The sequence below is a fragment of the Vicia villosa genome, linkage group LG3 (genome assembly GCF_029867415.1).
Source record: "Vicia villosa cultivar HV-30 ecotype Madison, WI linkage group LG3, Vvil1.0, whole genome shotgun sequence".
In the NCBI taxonomy this organism is placed as follows: Eukaryota; Viridiplantae; Streptophyta; class Magnoliopsida; order Fabales; family Fabaceae; genus Vicia; species Vicia villosa.
Genome location: NC_081182.1, coordinates 25,536,506 through 25,555,175, shown reverse-complemented (window position 1 = coordinate 25,555,175; position 18,670 = coordinate 25,536,506). Strand labels below are relative to the sequence as shown.

General features: G+C 29.1%; 1 protein-coding gene across 1 annotated transcript; it reads right to left on the bottom strand.

The window, feature by feature from the left end:
* Positions 1–7,317: 7,317 nt before the first annotated feature.
* On the bottom strand, positions 7,318–17,410 carry LOC131657740 (uncharacterized). Its single transcript, XM_058927105.1, has 5 exons — positions 17,390–17,410; positions 7,991–8,039; positions 7,701–7,747; positions 7,540–7,607; positions 7,318–7,435 (listed from the first exon to the last, which is right to left on the bottom strand). Exons 1-5 carry the CDS (start codon positions 17,408–17,410, stop codon positions 7,318–7,320), a joined length of 303 nt encoding a protein of 100 aa, XP_058783088.1.
* Between the last annotated feature and the right edge of the window lie 1,260 nt (positions 17,411–18,670).

The following is an 18,670-nucleotide window of genomic DNA, read 5'->3' as shown; positions in this document are numbered from 1 at the left end:
AACTTATATATATTTAATTATTTATTAAATGATACATTTATTTGTTGTTTTCAAGACATTTTACACTAAGGATAATCTTATCCAATTTTTTGAGCTGGGTATATAAGAATTCACCTGACATAAATTAGTTTGGTCATCATCGACCACATGACAATTTAATCCTATATCTTTTACATTTAATCCCTTACCTTTGCCTTTTATTTTTTTACTAAAATATTTTCATATAAGTAATTTATTTTTTAGAATTTTTTTACCTTTGTTATTAAATCTTCCGATCTCTCTAAAATTTTATGTATTTTAGAACTGTTTTGACAACTCTTTCTATAAACACTTTACCAAATAGAATTAATTCAGTAAGTTGTTCAATTTTATTGGATCACCAGAATTCGTGAAATAACTCTTCTGATACATAAGAACATGTTAGAAAATTAATTAAAATTAAATGGATCGATACTAGAATCGTGAACGAACTCACTTTCTTTATAAGTATTTCAAGCACTATCAAGATGTCTTAGAGTTGGAATGCAGGAATACCTAGGATAATTCAACCTATACTCGAGTTTGCAGAAGACCGATGAAAACTCGAATGTAGGGAAGATGAAATCTAGAATTTAGTATGAAGAGGATAGACCATTTTTTATGTAAGATTCTGAATTTGGATTACTCAATTTATAGGTCAAACTGGTGTTGTTTAATAAGGTTGTGACCCTTGATGAAACACACACTTTCAATAACACTTTTGCTAAATGTTGCACTGTTTCGCCTACAACAACAGTTTTTAAATGTTGCACTATTTCGCCTACAACAATAGTTTTTAAAGGTTGTATTGTTTCTCATTATGTAACACTTCAATAAGTGTTGTCTATTTTCGAATTCAAAATACAAACTGCATAATGCAACACTTCACGAAGTGTTACCTATTTTCAAATTCAAAAATAACCTTCACATGCATATTTACTTGTCATTTTGGAACACACTCATGGTGATTAAGTATTATTAATTACAACATAACACACCGAAAGTCATTTGCTAAGTGTTTCGATTTTGTTGAAGCACTCACCGAAACTCTTATGATAAGTGTTCCAGAAGTTTTAAAATTTAATATTTCATATGTCTTGCATAATATGTTCCAATTTGAATTTTTATTTTTCTTTATGTGTTTTTTGTGATTTTGGTAGTGGCGAGAACACGAGGCAGGGATAGTTGGATTCCAGATCATAGTTTTGGATGGGGCACTCCATGGATGTTGGTAGGTGGGGATGAGCATATTCGTGTATCTGCATGAACACTATTTCTCAAAAGTAGGTAAATCCTACTCATCGCTGCCAGAAAAAACAGCCCACCCTTATCCCATTCACATAGTGAAACCATCTTATTTCTCTGCTCTCATTCTTCTAAAACCACATTAAGTCATCAACTCAGGATCATGTTCCCCTTTGTTTTCTCTCTCTGATATACTTTCAGGTGGGTCAGTTCTTTGTTGTGAATCAACATTCGATAAAGATATAATTCAAGGTAATCAATGCTTTCTATCAATGGAGGAGGAAGGTGTAGCGCCTAAAATTTGGAAGAAGGCAGCAAATTTAGGAATAACAGGTGATGGTAATGATTCTGAATATATTAATGAGATTAAGCGATAGGAGAGACAAGATAAGGAATTATTCAAACAAAAGAAAGTTAAATTCAATGGGGTGAAATGACAGTTCTCTCTTATAACATTCGAGGGGGTTGCAATGCAACTATGAGATCCATTACAAAATCAATTATGGCATGGAAAATGGAGTTGTGCTTACTACAAGAAATGAAGGTTCAATTGATGAAGGAGTCTTTGGCTCACTCCCTATGGGGTTCCAAAGAGGTGGGTGGTCTGCAAAAAATGTAGTAGGAATGTCAAAAGGTCTGATAACATTATGGAATCATGTTGTGTTTGTTGTTTAATTTTCTTTTTCAGGTGAAAGTTATCTTGGGATTCAAGTAGTATGGAACGAGCGGTTAATTTATGTTGTATACATCTACTCTTCCTGCATTATTGACACCAAGAGGTGGATATGGGCTGACTTAATCAGAGTAAAAGCTAATCTCCCTCCAAGTTTGTGGTGCCTCGGTGGAGATTTTAATGCTATAAAAATATCTAATGAAAGAAAAGGCGTTAGTTTATATAACAACGTAATTGCGGTGGCTAATTTTTCAAACTTTATCATTGTCACAAATTTAGTTGATCTGCCAAAAACGGAAAACAAGTTTAAATGGTTCAACACCCCAGGTTCTCTAATGAGTAGAATAAATCGTTTTCTCATTTTGGAAGGGCTTTCAAATATATGGGGGCTAAAAGGGCAAGCTGTGGGAAATAGTGAAGTCTCGGATCATACTCATTTTTTACTAAAGGGAAATATTCTGAACTGGGGGGCCAAAACCATTTAGATTTTTTCTACCTGGATCGGTCACCCCTCATTAACTCTTCTAGTTTTGGACTCGTGGAACGTTCGAATACAGGAAAAAAAGATGTTTGTCTTCAAAGAAAAATTAAAAAGGCTTAAAGATAGATTAAAAGTGTGGAATTATAAGGTGTTTGGTAAACAAGATTTGGGATTTTATTAAGTTGTTCTTGAATTAAGATCCTTAGACGATGTTTTGGCAAATGACGTAGATTTAGTTTCCTCCTCTGTTCATAGAATTAGAGTAGAGGCTCAGTCTCTTGTGTGGGAGCAGTTTCGTAGAAGGGAATCGATGTTGAGACAAAATTCTAGATGCAACTTGCTTCGTGAATGTGATCAAAATTATAAAAATTTTCACTCTTCCATGAATGGAAGATACATGAGAAATGGTATTTCGGATTTAAGATATGGTGGTGGCATTATTGAAGACGTATAAGGCATCAAAACTGCAGTTTCTAAGCACTTCAAAAGCAGATTCAATGTTCCTAGTTTAAATAGGCCAAGGTTGGATATAATTTGTTTTAAAAAGCTCTCAATAGAGGATAAAATCTACCTGGAAGCTCCCTTCTCCTTGTTGGATATTAAAGATGTGATTTAGAATTCAACCATGGACAAAACCCTTAATAGATTAGGGTTGTTGTATTTGAAAGGTTATAATCAATTACTTATTAGTTAAATCGCATAAAAACATAAAAATGGTCCATGAATAATTTTTTAAGCCAATTTTTTCTATAAAAATTATGTTTCTCCTCGTTTCATTAATCACCTAACTTTTGAATGAAAATATCTCTTCTTTTTCTTTGTCTACACTCTTTACTTTAAAATTGCTTTTTTCACGAGAATTTTTATAGTGTCAAAAGACTCAAAAGCCCTTGTGAGAGATGTATCATAATCAATGTTTAACTTTATTTGATATATCCAAATGTGTGATTCTCTGGCGAATTTTATTTGTAAAGGATTTAAAGGTTGGAAGATAAATATGATAAAATATTTGTTATAGTTTATTGAGCTTGACCTATATGAAATCTCTATTTGAAGATTCCCGAGTTAAGCCCGTTTAAAAGCTGATAAATCAGTTTGTGTGAGATATTTAAGCCTTTGATACTTGAACTTTAGGGGTAAATTAAAGTGTTACTAATATCATTTATTTATGTTTTATGTTACTTTAGTTAATTTAGAAAAGATTACCTTAGGTTCTCTCTTTTGTCAATTTTATGTGTTTTGTGCTTGTGCAAAAGTAGCTTTGTGACAAGTTTTGTCATGTTAGAAATCCTTGAACACCATCCAGCAAGCCTTGAGCCAAAATATGACGGTATGGATTTTTAGAAGAAAATAGAGCTAAGTTGGAGAAAACAAATGGATAAGGATGAAGCACTACAAGACAAATCCTGAAAAATCTGAATTTGAGGTGTTGCGGCGCCACCCTTTGAGACATGTAACATGTTGTCTCCTGTAGGATGTATGTACCAACAAATTACATGTACTATGGGACATAAAAGAGCATATTCCTTATTCTTTTGGACAAAATCAATGGATAATCAAGAAGCCCATGATTCAAGATCTGAAGTTAACCCTAGTTTTGAAGGAGCCTATATAAGGAGTTGCATTGGGAGTGAGAAAGAGGTTAACAATTTGAGAATATAACTAAGAGAAAATATCTCAAAAAAAAAAGGGGAAGAAAGCTAAACCAATTCCTCACGCTCTTTCACCCTTCCATTTTTTAAGAAAACCACTCGTTTTGGCATGCCATAACTTGCCTCTTGTTGGTTTAAGACTACAAGGAGTAGGGGGTGTCACCTTTATGTTTAAACTTTCTTTTCTCTTTGTTTAGAAATGTTAATTGTAGAAACTCGTATTGGTGTAATTCTTCTTCTCATTATGAGCTAACTTATTTTATGATGAGTTAAGTGATGTTTAATGAAAAAAATATTTATTGTGTAATATGATGTTATGTTCATGACTTATTTTGTCTTATAATTTAAGGTTGTATGCTTGTTGCTTTGGCTGATCATCTTAGTAATAGGTAAAATTTTATCAATGTTGAAGAATTCTTTGATAAATGAACTTTAATACAAATGTATATAAAAATGCAAATAGGAATATTTACCATCTAGTTGCTTTAGGGATAAAGGGCTAGAATCATAGGGGAAATCTGTATTCAACACTGGCACGCACTTGAGTTATTGTATGACTTAGGAATTTGTTCCAGGACTACTTGTGCATCTACTTTGATGTTGTAGGAATTGACCACTGGGTCTCATATTACCCCATCTGTCACGACAAAACTCATTATAGAGTGCTTTAGGTGAAACTCATTAAATGGATATTAACTCATCATGCTCTCATATTTGTCAAAGCTTCCAACTTATGCTCAATAATCTTGAGTCTTTACATGTGACAACTATAATATTATTATTTTCTGCTCATGGCTCTTCACAAGTTTTGAATTAAAAATTAATTTAAGTTAATATAATATTTGTGGAAAGATACTCTTACTTATATCAATTGCTGAACTTGAATTGTGTATACTTGCATATGTAAGATAGCCAACAAAAGCTTTGTCTGTTGGTTCTTGAGTTTAGCAAGTGTAAAATCTATATCTCTCTGTTGGTCTTTCAATACCCTTTACACCTTATAATTAGGTACCCCGTTGATCAATTCTCTATCATAAAATAAGATTGATTGTCGACACTTCTTAGGCCATTTTTAGTGTGGCTTCTGCTATTGTAGTATCATTTGCCTCAAGTTCATCTTAATTTAATTACCGAAGGACCCGTTAGAGTGGGGGAAGCTACTCCTGTGATTTTCAAAGAATTCCATTCTATTGAAGCTATGTCATGTAAGACTATGCTTCTTTTGCGAGATGTGGTTTTCAAAAAGTTCCATTCTAGTGAAACTATGTCATGTATGACTATGTTTCTTTTACGACATTGGAATACCCCTCTTTCAATGTTCATTATAATGTGAGAGGTTCTCTTATTTGCTAAAAGTTCCATTGACAATGGTAAACACCATTAGTAGCTAATTATTATCCTCTTCATCATATTTTTATTTTCTTTTTTTTACCACTTGAGCCACTTCTCCGCTCTTCCTTTGTGAGCTTCCTTATTCATACATTTTTTCCTTGGGCATGTCTTTGTCTTAGTTGAAAATTTTTGATAGTCTTCTCTTATGGATCAAGACTTCGATGGATATTTGAGCTGGACACATTCCTCGGTATTACGCCCTTTACTTTTATGGAAGTGGAAATACTAAGATTTATCGATGTGGGGCGCTTCTGGACCTGTTTTGGAGTTTCTACCCATTCCTCCAAAAACTCAACGTTAACGCACTCTTGCATAATGTGTTTTTTTGAAGTGTTTGAAGGTGTGTAGTTCCAGTACTTGAAAGAGGGTTAGCCCATGTTTTCTCGCCTTATTGGGTATTCTTTATTTTGTTCATTCGTTATACATTCTAATTTGGCTCTTCATCTCTCATTTTCTCTAACTCTTCCTTTTCAGAATTTCCCTCATAGATTACCATGCTAACGACCAATTTCTCTTCATAACTAACGTATTTGTTCTGCGAACTTGGATCTTGGTTTGAGTTCTAAGCTTAACAAGTACTTTTTCATTTCGTCGTCATCTTTTTTTATCAAAATATCCTCCTCATTGAACCTCTCTATGTAAGACCATAATGTTTCGTCCTTTTCTTTCCAAATCGGTCTCGAACTTTCCACCGATTTTGATTTCCTTCTAGATGTTGTAAAATGGGTAGTAAACCTCCTATGAAGCTCTCACCACGAGACAATAGATTTTTTTCCTCGTCCCCTGAACCATGCATGGCTTCAACCTTCAAAGTGAGAATGAATGGTTTGCACTTTTTCAGACCTTCGTGTTTATAAAGATCGGTTATTCTGTTGTACATTTTGATTCCCAACAACTTTTCAATTGAGTTTATTTCAATATTAGGTATTGGGTGCCACCATAACTGCAATTTTTGTGAACTATCATCTCCGTTAGAACTTGAAGGGGATAACATGGTTTCATCAACTATTATTGATACAGGAGGTAAGTTGTAGATGCATGCGGTTCATACTTGGAATATAGTTTATATTCGGGATACTTGAGCCTTTGTCCTGTGTAGCATCAAAATAATATCATCAACACAATTTGAATCAGTAATATTGTACTCCCTTTGTCCCAAATTATAAGTTACTTTGCAAAAAAAAAAAATTGTCCCAAATTAAAAGTCACTTTACAATCTCAACACAGTATTAATGATATTTTTTCTAATATACCATCTACTATTTATTACTCTTTCTTCTTCTAAATCTCTTAAGCTATGTTTGAGAGTTTAGAGGGGAAGGGAGGGGAGGGTTTTGAAAAATAGGAAAAATTGGGTGAAAAGGATAAAAAGATTTTGGGTAGGAGGGTTTTAGAGGGTTTGAGTTTATTCATAACACCAAAAACTCCAAAGAATGGGGGAACTCAAAAATTCTATTGAATGAGAGTTTTGAAGGGTTTACATAAAATTTTCAAATATCTTTTAGGTTGTTATAGTATTCTGAAAATTAAAAATTTAGTAATGATAATGACTCTTTTATCATTCTAAACAAAATCATTTTTTTAAAAAATGTCAAATATTTTTCTATATTATTTTAAAATTTTATTTTTGGAAGCCTTCTCTTCCCTCCTCTCCAAACTCACAAACATAACCTTAATTTCTATTTCCTTTAATTATATAATTAATGAAGAACAATATTATAATTATAAAATCAGACGTAATTTATCTTTCAAATACAATATTAAGTGTGTTTATTAATTTGTGTGAAATGTGTTGGTATAATTTAGGAGTAATTATGCGAAACATACTCATGAAGAAACGTACTCATAGAAAGTATTCATGAGCCGGAATGTAAAAAATTTAGGATAATATTGTTGAATTCCTTTGGCTTTTCAATTTGAGGCACATGGGATGCCTCCTTTATCAATTTTATCCCTGCCTTCTTACTAATTACCCTGAAATACATTAATAATTTAATTATATGACATATTCTCAAGCATTAAGCTAAGCCTCTCTAAAAAGACACAAACAAATTATTGTGAAGGATTTGGATACATACTCTTTCAGTTCATGGGCCATCTGCACGGGAAATATTTTGTCATCTTCCCCCCAAATTATAAGAACTTCCTGCTAATTACGAGTAATATTTATTAATCAGCCACAATAATGCTTAATTATAGAGATTTGCATGTAACTAAAGTATTAAGTATACAGAGTTACCTGTTGAAGAGATGAAATGTTTGAAGTGTCAATTTTTCCGAGGGACAAACCATTTAGAGAGCAATTCTTGCATGGACACGACCCTAAATCCACATTCTTAGGCACAACCAATAAGAAAGAGTCTTTTTTTAATTTATTTTAATTTTAATTTTGATTTTAATTGGATTCATGGGGTGGTTGAGATTATGAAGGAGAGAGAAAAATCAGTATTTATTTTTTAATTAATTAAAATTCTGTGATTGGTTGTGTGTAAAACAATTTCTTAGGTATGTGTCCACCTTAAAAATTTTCCCCATTTAGAAGCTCCATTTTTTCCTTCCTATTTTCCGAGTATAATGTCTGGAATATCCCATATTTATATAAAATTCAGAGAAACTTATACATTAATTTCTTCCCTTTTATTCATAAAAATTCAAATCACATAATATGTATGTATAATGCGTATATAATTAAAATCTATTTTTAATTAATAATTTAAAAATAATCTGTATGAAAATAATTCAAAATAGTAGAAATTATTTCAAATTTATATTTTTATAAAGAAGAAATAATTATGGTATTCAATTATTTAGATATTCACGATTAAATATTTTAAAATCATAAAAAAATTATGTTTTTGCTAAAGGATCTTTTAAAAATAATATTTAAGAGAAATATTCAAAATAAATTTTCATTTTATTTTATTTTTAAAAGTTATCATTTAAAAAAATTGTAGCAAAAAGATAAAAAGTTTAACAGAGTTTTATATGATAAGTTTTTTTTTACACATTGATAAACAAATCTATCATATAAGAAAATTAAATGATGTGGAAAATACTTATATGCCCTGCTGCTTCTTTATGCTGCCACGTGGATAGCTTCTGCAACTTCCTTTCTTTTATTTTATTTTTTTCACCAATTTACTAAGTTGTTCACATGTTATTGATTTGAAAAGTCAAAATAGATTAACTTTTTGACAGAAACTTTTTTATCTAATTACTCCCTCCGTTTTTTATTATAAGTCGTTTTAGACTTTTCACACAGTTTAAGAAAAATAATAATTGTTGTATGAAAATGAGAAATTATGAAGGTTTTTACAAAATTATCCTTCATTAATGACATATGGAAGATAAATTTATATAATTGAAATGAGAGAGAATAATAAATATTTAAAGATATAATAGGAAAAGTAGCATTAATTATTCATTGGAATTGTAAAGCGACTTATAATTAAATACAAATATTTTTTCCAAAATGACTTATAATAAAAACGGAGGGAGTATTAAACTATTTGTCTTCTTCCATCACACTTCTTTCCTACTTTTTCTCTTCTTTCTCTCTCTCTCTCTCTCTCTCTCTCTCTCTCTCTCTCTCTCTCATCTTTTCTCTTATTCTCTCATCTCTTTTCATTTTCTCCTATTATTTTATGTTCTCATCTACCTATTTTTTTATAATTTTTGTTTTGATCAATTTTGTTTTTATTTTTGTAGATATTTCACAAGATCTCAACATGCAATTAAGATTCTTGCAAGTTTGTCATAAGATTTTTTTCTTTGTTAAACAAGGTAAAATCTCTCTAAATTTCTATTATGATGATAGAAAATTAAATGATGTGGAAAATACTTATATGCCCTGCTGCTTCTTTATGCTGCCACGTGGATAGCTTCTGCAACTTCCTTTCTTTTATTTTATTTTTTTCACCAATTTACTAAGTTGTTCACATGTTATTGATTTGAAAAGTCAAAATAGATTAACTTTTTGACAGAAACTTTTTTATCTAATTACTCCCTCCGTTTTTTATTATAAGTCGTTTTAGACTTTTCACACAGTTTAAGAAAAATAATAATTGTTGTATGAAAATGAGAAATTATGAAGGTTTTTACAAAATTATCCTTCATTAATGACATATGGAAGATAAATTTATATAATTGAAATGAGAGAGAATAATAAATATTTAAAGATATAATAGGAAAAGTAGCATTAATTATTCATTGGAATTGTAAAGCGACTTATATTTAAATACAAATATTTTTTCCAAAATGACTTATAATAAAAACGGAGGGAGTATTAAACTATTTGTCTTCTTCCATCACACTTCTTTCCTACTTTTTCTCTTCTTTCTCTCTCTCTCTCTCTCTCTCTCTCTCTCTCTCTCTCTCTCTCTCTCTCTCTCTCTCTCTCTCTCTCTCTCATCTTTTCTCTTATTCTCTCATCTCTCTTTTCATTTCTCCTATTATTTTATGTTCTCATCTACCTATTTTTTTATAATTTTTGTTTTGATCAATTTTGTTTTTATTTTTGTAGATATTTCACAAGATCTCAACATGCAATTAAGATTCTTGCAAGTTTGTCATAAGATTTTTTTCTTTGTTAAACAAGGTAAAATCTCTCTAAATTTCTATTATGTTTCTTCCCTTTCAAATTCTAATCATATTTTTCTTGGTTCTCTTCTTTAAGCTATATATTGATATTTACTTTATATTTTAAATGCAGATCTATAAAATTAATTTGTTATAAACTTGCAGATTTTTAATTTGAAAATGAATTTAAAGAGAGACCAAATATATTTTTGTAATTGTATTTCGTCTTACTGTGAGTCTCAACAATTTATTGTAGAAGTTTTATTCGTTGCAGAAGTTTTATTTGTTGAAGTTTTTTACTCCAACAAAAAACATCATCAACTCTTTCTTAGTCTTCCTTTTTTCTTCAAATCTAAAAAACATTGTTGATCTACTATTTTCTTCTTCGAATTAAAAAAAAAGATTACATTTTGGATCTGGAACTAATAAATGAAGTCTTTAAACATTATTGATATTATATTTGATTTCATGGAGAGTTGCAAAAAATAAAACTCTGATTTTGATGCAGGACTAATTTATATGTTCATCATCTTTTTTAAAGCACATATTTATCTGTTGATTTCATTCTATTGTATGCCTTGAAAAAAAAAACTCTGATTTTGATGTAGGACTAAATGAATAAGATGTAGGACTAAATGAATAAAGTTGTTCTGAGGAATAAAAAAATATAAGAGAGTCAAGCCATATTATTTTGAATACCCCTTTATTTTATTTTTATCATTTATTTATAATATGCCTTTGATTGATTTCTATAATTTTTTTTCTGAAATTAAATATACTTAAATATCATTAATTAGTCATTATTTTATTTTTCTTTATTACTGAATTTATTTTGATTATAAATATATAAATATGTTTATGTCATATAAAATATATTTAACGATGAATTAAAATATGTAAAAATGACATTGAAGTAAAATATTGAGATGAGTATCAAAGGCACATTGTTTATAAATTGTGTGTCTCGAGACAAAAGTAATTATAAAATATATTATAGAGTAAAGATCTACTAGAATGTGTTGGAGTATGCTACATGTACAATAATATGTTAAGATATTCATATTAATAATAAATGATAATATTAATAATATTAAATTACTTATTCAAAATCTATATTTATTTAGATTTTTTGTTAAGTCAAATAATTCGTACTACTATTCTCTTAATATTTCTAATAGAGGTTATCATTTGTCTGTCTCACACGTTTTTCTATAACTAAATTAGCATTGCAAACGATTTTTAATAAATGCAGAATAAATTAGACTATCATTTATCATCTTTATATAATTTTTTTCTATAAATAAATATGTATTATACATATTTTTAATATAAATTTATGATTTGATATTGTCAAATTGTAGAATTTAAATCAATTAATTAATTAGAGAATATAATTTTCTCCCATTAAGGAAAAGATATTAGACAATAATAAAAATAATTGTATTTAGCATTTTTATAAAATAATTATCATAATTAATTTAAATGAGAGAGTAATACACCATATAACGGGTTATGTATCTTAAGATATATGTTATGCCCTATGACTTATACTATTGTCTATCATGGTTTAATTTTGTCATCCTTTTTACTGCTAAGAGATGACAACACTTCTACATCTCCTCAAAAGTAACAATTCTTTGAATTTTTAATATATTAGTTTTCCAATTTGCACAGTTATCAATCTCTAACTCTATGGATATCTACATATTGCTATACCAATCTCTAACTCTATAGTGTTTATTATTCAAGACATGATTTTTTTTTTAAAAACAAAAGAAAATAACTTTTTTTCACTTTGTCTTTACAACTATTGTTTTTATAAATCAGCTTAAAAATTGTTTTTAAATATTTAAAAAATATTATATTTTAATTCTGCTGATTAGATTAAAAAATTAACACAAAAATTAAATATTATTTTTATTAATTTTTTTACAACAAAGAAAAATAATTTGAATAAACTTTTAATTTAAGATATAATATTTTTTTAAGATATAACATTATGTCTACATCATTTCAAATAATATTATTCTACTCTACTTACTCCTTATTTATTACTAACACACTTCTATTTTTATCTCATGTCCCAACACAATAGGTTCATAATTTGATTACCTATTTGATTAAATACGTTCATAACTATCTTATATCAATATAAATTTTAGATTAATTTTTTTTTAGTAATAGTCAAAACAAGTGTTATAACAGTTATAAATTTTAATAATTTTAAGTGTTATATGTATAAATTAATTAAAGCCGTTAGATTAATGATAATCAGTGGTTAAGATTTGGAGTAAGTGTGCAACCCTTACTCTTGGAGTAAATATATCCCTCCTCATATATATATATATATATATATATATATATATATATATATATATATATATATATATATATATATATATATATATATATATATATATATATATATATATATATATATATATATATATATATATATATATATATATATATATATATATATATATATATATATATATATATATGTTTTATAATAGTCAAATTTTAGTTTCTTTTTAATATATAGTTATTTGATGTTTTTTTAGAATATTATATGACGTACAATTAAAAATAAGGTAACAAATGTATTATTTATGTAAATGTTTTTATATAGGAAAAAAATATTGTTTATCCGGATTTTTTTAAACAATGTTATTTTTATAAATGAGAAATAAATATATTTCTAATTAATGCTAAAATAAAAAATAATATTTATGTACGAGAAAAAATATATTAACTATTCAAATATTTTTATATGCAAAAAATATAAAGGCATGTGTTTTTAAATCAAACAAATGCGCGTTCAAAACTATAGTGAGTCAATAAAATTTTAATAAAATGGAACAACTTAACTATTGATCCACATTTATTACGAGCAAAATGAATATTAATATTTACAAATATTTTTTAACGGGACATGAAGTTACTTAATGTTGATTATTAACGGGACTTGGAGTTACTGATCAAAATATTTTTTATTAACGGAACATAAAGTTACTGATCAAAATATTTTTTTAATGGGACATGAAATTACCTAATGTTGATTATTTATTTCCCAAATAATAATTATTAATTTTAATTAAAAAAATTTATATTACAAAAATGTACATCTATTATTTTAAAAAAGAATGTACATTGAAACGGGACATGAAGTTATTGATCAAAATATTGATTATTAACAGGACATGAAGTTACTGATCAAAGTATTTTTTTATTAATTATATATTTAATTATTATTTTTCACGGGTAACCAAATAATTTTTATTAAAAAAATATATATTTGAAATAAATGCGCGTCCCGTACCAGAACCCGTGTAAACGCACGGGTTTGTTACTAGTATTCCCATAAATATGTATGCAGAAAAAGTGTGATGAATCGAAACTGAGACTCTGTATAAAATATACTAAGTGTCAAATAGTTAGAATTTATTATTAAATTTTTTATTTATTTTTTTATTATTTATATAATTTATGTTAAGAGAAATTTAACTTGCAACACAAGGTAAAATAGTTAGGTCTATGCATTTAGTTAAGGTTAGTTGCCTTCTAATTGTATATATAAACTACACATGTAAGTTCACTTGGTTAATCACTCTCAATCAATATATATTTGACACAATTCACTTGGCTATGGTTTATGGGTGTGTTTGTTTGAGAGATTAAAATTATAATACCAGAAATCTAATTTTTAGGAATGTTAATACCAGAAACTTTATTTCCATCTATTTGTTTGATAAGTTATTAAGATTTTTTGGAATACTTTTAAAATTTATTTTATTTATAATTTTAAAATTTTAAAAATATAAATAAATTCTTTTAAAATAATATAAAAGTAGGTAGTTATAGTTAGTTATTTTTTATTCCCATAGGAATAAAAGATTCCTATCCTTTGACATGAAAATAAATATTTGAACTTTTATATATAATTGATATTCTTTGGAATAAAAGATTCTTGGACATAATTTGTGAATACTTGAAACAAACATTGGAATGTAGGATTCCCAAATCTCACATTCCTAGAAATATAATTTGTATCTATCAAACAAACACCCCCTATGTGTTATTCTCTCTTTATTTCCATTTAAAAGCTTTTCATTAGACAGACATCAATGAATTTGCACAATTACGTGAGAAAGAAAGCATGGAGTACGAACTTAATAACTCTTTATACACCTTAACACAATAACATTGTTGAAAGAAATAACGTAAGCATAAGCATATTGAATATGGCAAGAAGAATGTTCAAGAAAGACAAATTCCAAACAATTCCTAAGGAGAAGCAACCTCAACTATTGTGAATATCGTCAATAGATGTTCAACCAAGAAGCTGTTGAACAAGACACCATAGGAAGCCTAGACAAGTCTAAAATCAACTCTTGGCCATTCTAGAATCTTTGGATCACTTTGTTTTAGAGATGTCAGACCTAGGGAATTTAATTTATTTCCTAACAATAAAGTTTGTAAACACAAGAAACGGAATTTTTCGTTCATCACAAAAAATATGCATAAGACATCCAAAAAAATTTCAAAATGAGCAATTGCATTTATGTAATCACTCCTATGAAAACATGCATAAAGCTGAAGAATGAAATAAATGGTAAGCTTGCAGATATAACCATATACAAGTAAATCATTGGATCACTAAGGTATCTATGTAACACAAGACTAGACATTTGTCAAATTTTTAGCTTTGTAAATAGGTTTATGGAGAAGTCTAGGAAATGTCCATGAACATGGTTTGAGACTATAGAGTGCAAAGACTTCTCCATTTATTTGCAAGCTTACCATTTATTTCATTCTTCAGCTTTCTGAAGGGTGGCTTTAGAAGGTACCTTACGTATGCATGATAGAAACAACGACCTCTAACATAGGGTTTTCAAGATCCTTACAAACTATGTAAATAACTAATAGATTATAAATTTAAGCATACATGACAGTTTGTTTGACGATTTACAATTTGTAGGTCTTAGCACTTGATTTGGATGAAAAATTAAGAGTTTCAGTGGTTTTGGGAATTTTTTTAATTCTTTTTAATATGAAATTGAGAATGGGGGATGTGAAGACTGATTTGTGACAATAAGCATACACTCCATAAGAATGCTTCTAGAACATAGTGACAATAATCAAAATGAGATTTTTAAGAGATCCCTAGAAATGCATGGGATGGATTCAAACAATTTCTAAATGAGAATGCGTTGAAATATGTGTCAATGAAAGTTTTGTTAATCCTCTTCAACTTAAAATGTATTTATTTCAAATTTAAACCAAATAAATTTTAACTTTTAATTTTAAGATTAAATATATTACAATTTGTTATAGACCGACTAAAACAGTCCCACATTGTTTTTGAGAATTAAAACTAAGATTAGTTCATATATAACACACAAACAAGTTAACTCAACTAAGTGTCTTTTCTAAAGAACAAAGTCGTAAGGATTCACACATTTAAGGGTGGGAATAAATCAGACCTACTAACAAGGGCTTGTGATAGAAAAGGTCTAGGATTTTTTTTTAAGGTTATTTAGGTAAATACGGCTAGGCCTCAGGCCATAAAAAGCTTTTTAAGCATACCGGCCTATTTAAATAAACATGAACAATTTTATTATTATTATTATTATTATTATTATTATTATTATTATTATTATTATTATTATTATTATTTTGTACTTTGAATTCAAATACAAAAAATAAAACTTAATTATCTTGAAAATTTTATGAAAATAAGTTAGAAAACTTCTTATGAACAATGTCGTAAGTTGTTTTCATAAGTTTTTGTAAACAAATAATCTCTCAAAACTTATGCTACTAGGTAAGTTCCAATAAGTTAATGCAAATAAATTTTTACTATCATTTATCTTTTATTTTTTAATCTATATAAACATTTCTTGAATTGCTTATTTACATATCTTCAAATGAAATAGAGTTTTAAGTAGGCTAACAAGTCAATCAGGTATTCAAAAGGCTAGGCTCAACCCTAAAACCTACAAGTTAGACTTAAGCTTTGATATTTTAAGTCGGTCATGCTTAGGCTTGGTAAAGCCTAACTCGTCCAAGCATATTCTCACCCTTATAGTCACACCCAAAGCAAACCATACCTCTTAGAGACAACGACGCGAACTTGAGGCCGACCAGAACATTGACATCGTCTGTGGAAACTCAAAGTTCTTGCTGTGCACCTTAGCCTCGATTAGGGGGTAACTATTCATGGATGGAAAAAATAGTCCCACGTTGAATGGAAATCAAGACTAAGGGTAGTTTATATACAACACCCACAACCTCAATCCAACGAGGCACATTTTCTAAAAGAAAAAGCTGTGGGGGGTTTTCACACCTAAAGAAGACAAATAGCTAGTATCCACAGAGGCGTGGACTTAAGATCGATTAGAACATTGGCACCGTCTGTGGGCACTTAAATTTTGCATCGTACCCCTTAGCCTCGACTGGGGGCAACTGTTATAGGCTAACTAAAATAGTCTCACATTGCTAGGTAATCAAGGTTAAGGGTAGTTTATATAAAACACCCACACATCACAATCCAATGAGGCGCCTTTTTTAAAGGAAAGAGCCAGGGGGGGGGGTTTGTGAGAACTCAAAGTTTACATTGTTCCCCTTAGCCTCGACTAGGGAGAAATTATTCCCGAATGGGGGAAAATGTTTCAGTTGACTTCAAATCTGTGTCACTGCCGCTACAAAGTATTTTTTACTTTGGATGTGAGAGCTCTCACTGCTTTATCCTTTAGAAAATGGGTCTCGTTGGGTTCAGGTGTGTGGGTGTTGTATATAAACTACCCTTAACCTCGAATTCCAACCAAAGTGATAATATTTTGGCCATCCCAAAATAATTTCCCCCCAATCGAGACTAAGGGGGTATGACAAGAACTTTAAGTTCCAACAGATGACACTAATGTTCTGATCTACTTAAAGTTCGTGCCACTATGGCTACGAGGTAGTTTTTGCTTTGGGTGTGAGAACCATCAAAACTTTGTCCTTTATAAAAGGAACATCGCTAAGTTAAGGAATGTGGATGTTGTATATAAAATATCCTTAGCCTCAATTTCCAAACAACAGAGAACTATTGTGGCCAACTCATCTAGGGACAGAGCCAAAAATCTAAATCAGTGGGGGAAAATTAACATAAATATTTTCAGGAATATTTAAAAATAGATACACTATATGTTTAAAAATAGATCTTGTCCTAAGGAACTTTTATGAAACAATTTAGAAACTAAAAATATGTGTATGATAAAATAGTTTTTGATATATGTCATATGAAACAATTTTCAACTTACTATTTATATAATAGTATTGGATGATATATAATATATGGTATACACTAGTAGTATAGTTTGCCATTATGTTTAGACAAATTAAAAATTAGTGGGGGCATGGGCCCACACTTTATTATGAACAGTTCCGTCCCTGAACTCAGTACACAATTAAAGAGCAAGAATACTGTACTTGCAAAAAAAGTAGAATGAGAGTAAGCCTTTATTTGTAGGGGTGTTCGTGGTGTTTTTTGGGTATTTAAACGGTATTTAGGGATAACTCGCGTAAAGTGATGAGGAGCTTTGAATGTGTGTTTTTGGGAAAATTTGGAGATTCCTCCTCAGTTTTAAGGCTGAGGTATTTATAAGAGTTTTCGCTGGCTGGACAGCAGAGAAAGCCAAGCTCACTTCCTCCACATTTCCCCCCAATATCTTAAGGAGGAAAATTTATGTCCTCCCTGATGATTTTTCCACCTCACTTTGATTGTCTTTTGGGTCAGTGTATCCATGTGTTTTATCCAATATATTGAGAAGGGGGTATCTTAGCCCAAGCCTAACAAGGCGGCTTAGTCCTTCTTTAGACGATCTAGACCCATTCTTTGAGCGGCCTTACACTTCATTCGAGTCACTTGTCATAATATGTTAGTTACTCACCGAAATCTGGGACAATTAGTTTGTATCACACAATTATGGACCCTCCTTCCTAAGATCTAATAAAAGTATACTAGTAAAAATATACACATCATTCATATATCAAACATTTAGTCGCATAGTATTCATAAAAACTAAATTTGAGCAATTTCAAATATTTTTTAAAATGTAAAAATTTGAAACTATTTCATTACTTTAGTGTTATACACAATGAATCTCAATTTAATTTTATAGTTCTTTTAAATTTTATCAATCAGCCACTATGTTTTTAAAAGTTTGCAAATTAATTTCTATAAAAAAAATGATTTCATAAATTTCAAACAATTGCAATTTAGTCTTGATAATGTTTTAAAATTTATAAAGTATTTCTAAATTTTAATATTTTGCAAATTAACTTATATTTTTCCAATTTTAGTATTAATCCTAATTTTTTAAAAATATTGTGTGAAAAATTCAGCAATACTCTATTAAGAATCTTTGTGTGTGTGCTCTATCACTAATATACCTCTGATCTTACATCAAGTATAGTTGTTATCTATTCTCTTAAAATATTTGTTTAGAGTATACGAAGTCTCTTGCTAGTTTGCTTGAGCAGTGAAAGTCTCTTGCTAGTTTGCTTGAGTAATGGAAGTCTCTTGCTAGTTTGCTTGAGCAGTGGAAGTCTCTTGCTAGTTTGATTGAGCAGCGGAAGCCTCTT

Excerpts from the sequence above, each read along its gene's own strand:
- LOC131657740 (XM_058927105.1), bottom strand. The coding sequence starts at position 17,410 with ATGGCAAACTATACTACTAGT. Across the intron at positions 7,608-7,700 it reads ACATTTCATCTCTTCAACAG|GAAGTTCTTATAATTTGGGG; the intron begins GTAACTCTGTAT and ends CGTAATTAGCAG. Across the intron at positions 7,436-7,539 it reads ATGGCCCATGAACTGAAAGA|GGTAATTAGTAAGAAGGCAG; the intron begins GTATGTATCCAA and ends AATGTATTTCAG.